This window comes from Osmerus mordax, chromosome 25, assembly GCF_038355195.1.
Source record: "Osmerus mordax isolate fOsmMor3 chromosome 25, fOsmMor3.pri, whole genome shotgun sequence".
Classification (NCBI taxonomy): domain Eukaryota; kingdom Metazoa; phylum Chordata; class Actinopteri; order Osmeriformes; family Osmeridae; genus Osmerus; species Osmerus mordax.
This window is the reverse complement of record NC_090074.1, coordinates 4,631,934-4,640,837: the sequence shown is the minus strand read 5'-3', so window position 1 is coordinate 4,640,837 and position 8,904 is coordinate 4,631,934. Positions and strand designations below refer to the sequence as shown.

The following is an 8,904-nucleotide window of genomic DNA, read 5'->3' as shown; positions in this document are numbered from 1 at the left end:
GAGCGGCCAGATCGGGGAGGGAAGGAAACCAATAGAGAGCCAAGACCATTACATGTCCACCGCTGACGGGCTGCGCGATACCCACCTGATCCATCTCTGCCCAGGGGCCTTTGGTCTTGCCTCTGATCGTTTTCCCCCAACGATCATTTGCATCTGTGGTTTGGCCGGATGATACGATTCATTAATCAGGAACTCGAAACTTCTGATGGTTTCTTCGGCGAGTTGTGATGAACGTTTCATGGATGAGAGCTCGCCTTTGTGCAGCTTGATTGCATCATGGGGAGTCTGGGAAAGATCAGAGATTGCTGATGCATGGTTGATTATACCAAAAAGAAAAATGGCCATACCACTTTATCCCATTAATGGGACACCATAGCTTCTTTCCCTATAATCCCAGGATATTGATTGCATACTTGAGTCTTTTGCATTCAACGGTAGACCTGCTTTTGAATTCAGGATTGTGTTTGCTCAGCTTTATTTTCTTATAGACAGCAGGTTTACACTATACCTTCAGCAGCCACTCTCCCTTTCGTAAGTTATGAGCAGTGTTTTGAGGTTGTTTGAATGGTGAAATGACATCGACGCACGACTACCTCTCCAGGGACAGGAAACTCATGTATAATCTTTCTTTTTTTAGACACTTTGAATGAATCCTTGCCCTGAACATTACCTCATGAATAGGCCATGCTCTAGTTTGGCATTTCCATCTCGTTTTCCGAACACAGGTCGCCGGTTGCCATTGTGTTGTGGAAGATGGTGGAGCCTGAAGTTGGTGGATGGCTCGGCGTGCAACCTCCCCGTTTCGAGGACCTTCACCCTGTTGATTCGGCGAATCATGCAGATGAGATGTTGCTAGGCAGCAGCGCCCGCTCAGAGTGTGTCAGGGGAGGTGTGTTAGGGCCCACAGGGGGATATGGCAGTGTAGGCTGCTGCAGGACGGGTCCATGTTTTCCTTCAGCTCTCTCACGGTCTGGCTCTCCACCCATTTCTTTCCCCCTTGCTGCATGTTTTTCCGCCGGTCTTCTGGGTTCAGTGAGTCTCCAGGTGGACCGGTTTGAACTCAAGTGCCTAAATATACGTGCATGAATTTACAGACGGCAACAACATCCAAACCACCAGTCTAAAGGCCACCAAAACATGAGAGCACCTCCATAATTAAACAGAAAACGGTGGCTCCCTTCGAAACAGCTCTCGTCTGAGGCTCGCGTCTCTCTTCGTGACGTCACGCAAACGGTTTCCAGTGGGAGAACGACTGTAAATAATTTGTGTTGTGTGAATCAAAAGGCAGAGGGATGCTCAGAAAGTTGAAACGAGAATGTCGAATGGATATAGGGTTTCAGTCAGCCCTGGAATTTTCCTGCTGCCAGCTGTCAGAAACTGGAACACCCAGGAAGGTGCATCCCTCTTCTTTTCTTATCTACCATTCTCCCCCTGTCTTCCTGACAGATGTACCAGAGGGTTGTGACAGGTTCCAGGAGCCTGTCTCTCACCGGTTCTGTCACGTCAGCCGGTAAACTGAGAGAGACAGGAATAGTTTGCCTCTAACCCACGGCGACTGGTCTGTGAATGTGCAACTGTCCGCAGTCAGAGGATCTCCCCCCCCCCACCCCCCGTGGAGTGCCTCTGGCTTGACTTGGGTCACCGCCGATTCATTCGTCGTCCGTGCACCTACACGGGCTGAAAAATGGATGAAAGGACACAGCTCAAGTCTGTGATTGAAAGTCGGCCTGTCCCTTTCTTGGTGAATTATGTACAGTTCCTGCCGCCGCATTGCACACAGATTTTTCACAGAGAGAAATGTCATTATTTATACAGTAGGTGTATATCTACTGCCTTGGTGCATGTGGAAAGAAAAAAGGAACAGGAGGGAATGGGAGAGTGATGATGGCTGAAAAAGGGTGTTGTAATCCACTCATGGAAACAGGCAATAACACAGGATTAAAGCAAACACTTTTTGCAGAAGGTAATTATTCCTGCATAGCAATGCATTGACCTAGATTCCCTTTCAGTCTCTCTGACAGTTTTCAATTTTCTCTCATTAAGTGGATAAAAGAGAGGAGTGTTCTTAAAGTTTGAAAATGATTAGTAGACAGATTCATTTTTAGCGTTGAGATTAGTCACGGGTGTTTGGCAAATGAATCAGCGTAAATTGATTTCTTCCATCCCTGAAGAGAAGTGATCCGTGTCTTGGTCCACACTTCAGAGGTTAGCTAATAGGAACTGATGAATTCTATTTTTTATTGCGCTGAAATTGTTTGGGGCGACCCTTCTGGGTGTAAATGTTTACATTTGTATTCATTAAGCAAACGCTTTTATCCAAAGCGACGTTTAAATAGTGCACAAACAGTCACCACATCTCAGCTAACAGGCTTGTAGGTTGTTGCTGGTTAGGAACAGGGATATCTGATTAAGAGCAACACACCTCAGATTTTTTGAGAGGAAACATAGTAACGGTACGATAAACACCAGTGGTTCAGTGGTGTATCAAATCAACATTTATTTGTATAGCCCTTTTTACACGCAAGCATGTCACAGAGGGCTTCACATACGCCCATAGAACTGCCCCTCAACCAACCTAAACCCTCAAGGAAGACAAGGAAAAACTCCCAGAAAAACTCACTACAGGAGAAAAAATGGAAGAGACCTTGGGAGGAGCAATTCACTGAGGGATCCCCTCCTCCAGAGACGGTTGGTGAAAGAGAGGAGCGGAACACGGGCTTAACATAGTCATACAGCAGGGAAGTGTCAATGGGTTTTGAAACACCAAAATCTATTGTTCGACTTGGTAGATGTAGGAAGGGACCGGGAAACTCGCTGTTGCCCGTCATGGAGACCGGTTTCCTGTTGACGAACAGGTCCAGCGTTGGCAGACCGACGACCAGGCAGGTGCTGACAGCTCAAACCCCCCACACCACAGGGGATGTGCGGAGGGGGGGACAGAGAGGGGAGAGCATGCATCATTTCCTTTAAATAGTACCTCTATCCAGATAGGTCATCAACACATTTCAATTGTATTACCCTATATCGCTGCCTTTTCTTTCTTCCTCCTTCTCATACTCCTTCTCTGGCTCCACATTGTCATCTTTCTGCTGTATAACGTCTCCTGTCAAACTCCTGCTTCCAGGTCATTAATTCACCGTGTCTCACATCGTCAAATATGTATCCACCCACAGTCTGCAGGGGTTCCCTTTCCTCCCAAATCACATGCTCACTTTACCCCCTCAAAATCCCCCTGAACAGAGCAATTGATCACTTTACGTTGACCCTGAGTATTGTCTGTCATTGCCTATCCAAGGGAAAATCTTTTATCAAACCATGGCTGCTTGTATTCCTACCCATATGCTTTGATGCTGTTGTTCCTGTGTTGCTTTTTGAGTATCGATCCATTCAGAAAAAAACTGCACTATAAGAGGGAGACAATAGTGACAATGCAACGGTGGCAATAATGGCACAACAGATGCCTACACCTCAGGGAACAGGAAACATTAATATAAAAATACATTAATATCCACCTCAAAACGGTAACATTATTGAATAACAGTATACAGTTTTTATTAGAAATGCCTGTAAGAAAATGTATCATACAGTGCTGTAAACTGCCTTAGGAGGGAGCTAGATTATTATTTCGCAAAGTAAAATACCAATTTGTCCCTTTGTCCCACCCGTATGCAACGTTGCACCCTCCGGAAAATACAGTTCTATTTTTCTCTTGACACGTAGCAACGGAGTTGGCATAGTACAGAGTTAACTTGTGTTACATTCCAGGTAATAACTAACAGGGTGTCCGATAAGTTTGCATGGAACTGTATATGTATAATTCAAAACTGATTCGTCTTTTTTAAACCGCATGTTCATTATGTTACATGTACTCTTAACTAGCTAGGCTAGCTAGCTTGCAAGCTAGCTAACCCTACCATAATCTGCGCTTCAACAGCTAGCCAGCTAGATAACTTCGCCGACCGGACCCCATGTTTGTACAAATTAGCCTGCTTGCTAGCTAGCATTCACTAGTACGTTAACTTTAGTACTTGCTATTGTGATCTTAAGCTGATAATATTGCCAACTAGTTCAAGAAAAAGCCAGTTACCTCTGCCTTGTTGACACTGGCTAAATAATTGTATAACTAATAGCCTACCGCTGCTAGCTTGGTATACTGTACTACTCGTACAGTACCGTTACTTAGCTTAAGGCCAGGTGCCGATACAATTTGGTACCTGGTAGTGCGAGATAGAAAACTAGCTCATAATAATAACAACTGTAATTGTTGTGGGATAGTTAGAGGCAACTGTATTGTTACTGCTACTGTAGTAAGCATTCTGTTTTTCTCAGACGGTGAGAAATGTCAGCGTTTGACAACGAGTTCTACCAGTCAAGTTACAGTGTAGACGACCAAGGCCAAGCTGGATATGGCTATAGCAACTCGGAAGACCCCTACAACAAGTAAGTGCTAATTCAGCGAACAAGCTTATTCGCTCCGAAAACGCAACCATCACAAAATATCTGTGGACCGCAGAGTACCCCCAAAATGCTTATCGCATCTCGCTCTCACTACTCCCAGCGCTAAATTACATGTACACATTCCAAAGACGCAATGCTTGTGTGAGATATTTCTGTTCGTGTTCTGTCCTGTCAGGCAATATGGCCAGTATGACTATTCCCAGCCCATGGGCTACGCTGCCGCAGGGGTGATGACTCCCCAACAGCCCTACACGGGCCAGATATACCAGCCCACCCCCACGTTCACCCCCACCCCCACACAGTCCATGTACAGCAGCAGCTTTGAGGACGAACCACCTCTGCTGGAGGGTAAGGACCACCTGGTTGTCTGTGTGGGTGTGTTGGGGAGAAATGATAAAGAACTCTCGATAAGCCTCTTAATACAGAGGTCAATGTGCACCTCAAGTCACCTCATTGAAATGGTTTTATATTTAGGGGTAAGTCTGGCCGTTAAGTGTTCATTTAAACGGGCCGGTAAATTAAAATTATGCTGACGTGAATTGAGTTTTTACTTGGTCCAACCTGGGTAGGATTCATACGGTGGTGTATGACACAGCTACATTAGCCTACTTATGATTTTTGGGAAGGCAAAAAGGATATGAGATGCTAAAACGACAAGCCGTGTTCTAAAACCGTCCGGCCCGTTTAGGCTAGTGACTGCTTTTGATGCTCTTACCCAGGCTAAATCCTGGTTTAATTGAGGGGGCCAATCCTTGAACTCCCGACAACCCTGTGTATATGTGTTGTCTCACTCTGGGCCAAAGCTGCTTAGTCTATAAATGGCCTCCTCCAGTTAAATCTCCGTTTGTTGACGTGTGGCTTCCTGTGTTTCCCCCCCTCGCTTGCTCGCGGCAGAGCTGGGCATCAACTTTGACCACATCTGGCAGAAGACGCTGACCGTGCTGCATCCGCTCAAGGTGGCCGACGGCAGCATCATGAACGAGACGGACCTGGCCGGCCCCATGGTCTTCTGCCTGGCCTTCGGGGCCACGCTACTGCTGGTAACTACCGTCTCCTGAGTCGTCTGCGTGGAACACTCGGTCCACACGCTGTTCACGGCGCGTCCGGATCCAGCTCTGGGCCAAAAGGCACGATTCAAACGTTTTCGAGAAGTAATGCAAAAAAAAACAAAAAACGTGACGAAACGGTGAAATTCATAGACGGAACGAACGTGCCACTTTTATTCTGCCGCTCAAACACAGGAGGTCAAAATGTAACACTATTGAAGTGAAAAATCTTGGATTCCTAAGACTTCTGCACAGTGCTACACATCCATATTCATACATTGAATAGACACTTTTATTCTAACGACGGACAGATAGTGCATACATTAAGTGCAGCAGAAAATCAAAAGTATCGACAGTAAGTGCAGAGGGTTTCCCCCAGAAAATGTGTCCGTTAAAGTGGTGGGGGGGGGGCAAAAGTTTTTCCTCCAATGAGTTCTGCAGAGAAGGGAGGCTGGCATTAGTCATGTTTGGAATGGAAGTGAGAAAACAGGACAACGGCGGATATCACAAAATTACGACGTAGTTAAGGCGGCGGGCGTGTGTCGCTTAGGCGGCCGCCTTAACTGAAAAGTGCTGCGGGAGACCCTGGAGTGCCCAAGTAACCAAATCTACCCACGGCTCCAAATAAAACAACCCGTATACAGGGACTGTATTTGACCAAACGCATCACCAAGCTGTCGTCTCGACCCGTAAACATTGCGTCCTTCCGCAGTTCCCTCGTTTTAGAGCACAAGGAGCGGTAGTAGCGATTGGCTGATGTTCTCCTCTGTTTCTCCCCCCTCATAGACAGGGAAGATCCAGTTTGGCTACGTGTACGGGATCAGCGCCATCGGCTGCCTGGGCATGTACTGCCTGCTCAACCTGATGAGCATGACCGGGGTGTCCTTCGGCTGCGTCGCCAGCGTCCTGGGCTACTGCCTGCTTCCCATGATCCTCCTCTCCAGCTTCGGCGTGGTCATCTCCTTGCAGTACGTATGCGTGGCGCGCCCATCCCCCGTCCCGTCATCCCGGGGTCGCTGACATTCTCCCCCCGCTTTCTCCCGGGTTCGATTAACCGTCGTTGTTTTTTTTTTGGTTTTGTTTTTCTCCTCTCTCTCTCTTTCCAGAGGCATGATGGGGATCGTCATCACGGCCGCGATCATCGGCTGGTGCAGTTTCTCCGCCTCCAAGATCTTCATCTCGGCCCTGGCTATGGACGGCCAGCAGGTGCTGGTGGCGTACCCCTGCGCCCTCCTGTACGGCGTGTTCGCCCTCATCTCCGTCTTCTGAAGGGTCACCACGCGCCCCCTCTCCCTCTGTCCCCGAGTCCCAAGCCTCTACCCCCCACTCCCCACCCCTGCTGCCCTCTCCCCCGGCCCCCCAGCCCCAGTGTGCACTCCTTCACTCACCCCCTCCCCCCCTCCCATGGGTTGAAACGCCAAAGGATCGGTGTGAAAACGCCAGTCGGACGCTTGAAACGACCTCCAAGCCCGTTGCTTGGCTTCCACACCAATCAGATGAGTTGAGAGAGGGGAGGGGGGAGGGGGGGTGAACACGTGCACGTTGGATGCAGGAGTAGAGTATCGGGACGCACGGACAGAACAGACTCGGACGCCGGGCGGCACCTCGGCAAAACCAACAGAACTGCAGGACGAGGGAGGGAGGCTCCGCACGGCACGTTTTCCACCCGGCGTCGCCCCCCCACCCCCACCCCCGCCACGCTCTCCAGGACGGAGGACCCATCCATGAACCGTGGCACACTCGACCCCCTTATTCAGTGTAGGAGCGACTTGTCCTCTGTGCTGTCTGTGATATGTTTTCGGTTTCTTTTTCTCTCTCCCTGAGATACGTTTGAGCTTCGAGGCCTTCGGAGAAAAATGGTTTTGCGCAGGGACCGTTTCTCACCTTCAAAAACAGAAGCAGATTGAATGAGAGGTTGGAGACTTGAAAACAAGTGGGTAACCTATAAAGCACAGTCTCACTATCTTTTGTCGCCCATGGGAACAAAGTGGGTTAATTAATCTTGGAATTGCGTCCACTCCATTTGACCCCCCCCCCCCCCCCCCGCATATAACAGAACTGTTTTTATTGATGCATCATGTGATTAACCTGTTAAGAGCTGGGAAATGTGTGGCAATGGCAAACACACTGCATCTCCCAGAATCCACTGCTCCTCTAGATCAGCTCCGGGTCTTAATGGGTCCCCGTTACCTGGCAACATGTTTACCAGCTTGTGTGATTGTAAACATTGGTCAGTAAACAGTGCCTGCTGGCTGCCACAGCTGTAAACACACAATCACACAACTTTTTTCTTCCTTCTTCTCTTTCCCCCTCATCTCCTCATGCATTTGAATCGACTCGACGGCTCGCCTCAACGTCACCATTGTCACATGTCCCGGTCTTGTCACGGCTCACCCAAACCTTTAACCCGACGCCGCGTCTGACGTCTTTCTGAGCTACTGTTGAGTTTCACTTAAGTGTTGCCACACCTGTGGTAGAAGTGCACAGAGAGAAGCTTCGGCGTTGATCGATTTGATTGGTTCCTTGAAATTGCAGGATCGCAATGAATCCAGACTTGCTTTGCTTAAAGGTTGACATTTTCGCAGAAGTCTTGACTTAATTTTTTTTCTGGGGAGAATAATAATAACAAGTTTGTGGTTATGACAGTGACTTCTCCCTTTGTGCAATGGTTTAGTGTGCTAGACCACCGGAACAAAGCATGTACAAGACATCCTCACATAGATGTTCCGTTTTGGGAGTCATGAATAATGCAAAATGTGAAAGCGAAGTGCTTTTTTAATCCAACATGTCCTTAAGGAACCACTTAGCATTTCCCGACAACTTACAACAGCAGGCACAGTACCCTTAAGATGGCCAAGTATTTATATCAATTGTTATCATTTGTTTTGTACATCGAAATAAGTCCAACTCTTTTCTGTCATGTGGAATTTCTCGATTCGGAGGCCGGTAGGCATGCTTGTGGATGGGCGTCTTAGCCACTCAATCGAAATAAAGTATTGGTCGTTTATGTCGTAACTCCTGGTTTGATTGTCATTGCGAAAGTCACATGACCAATACTCCCATACTCCACCCAAATACTTTTACGAACAACAATTAATAAGCACAGATGCTCAGCTGTAATGAAGTCAGATGGCGAATCCTAGGTCTGATCCTAATTCAGGAAGTGGGTCAGACGGCTCGTGGGGCCTATAAGGAAGTTGACAGTAACTGACAGACCGGCAGACAGACAGACAGGTCTTCTCTCCACATCAGTGGAGCTTCACTGGGGTCGGCTTGGACCATCACGTCCCAAGAAATAATCCTCCATTTTGTTGAGTGGAAGCGAACTGACGTCCGATGGACCGGCTTGTCCGACAGATGAGCTTTGGGAGTCGTATCTGAAAACATGAGGCGTTTGTAA

At 48.0% G+C, this 8,904-nt stretch overlaps 1 protein-coding gene across 1 annotated transcript; it reads left to right on the top strand.

The window, feature by feature from the left end:
• Positions 1 to 3,695: 3,695 nt before the first annotated feature.
• Positions 3,696 to 8,519, top strand: yipf5 (Yip1 domain family, member 5). The gene is made up of 6 exons (XM_067228952.1): positions 3,696 to 3,765; positions 4,330 to 4,440; positions 4,634 to 4,806; positions 5,353 to 5,498; positions 6,291 to 6,472; positions 6,611 to 8,519. Exons 2-6 carry the CDS (start codon positions 4,340 to 4,342, stop codon positions 6,771 to 6,773), a joined length of 765 nt encoding a protein of 254 aa, XP_067085053.1. The 5' UTR covers positions 3,696 to 3,765; positions 4,330 to 4,339; the 3' UTR covers positions 6,774 to 8,519.
• Positions 8,520 to 8,904: the final 385 nt, after the last annotated feature.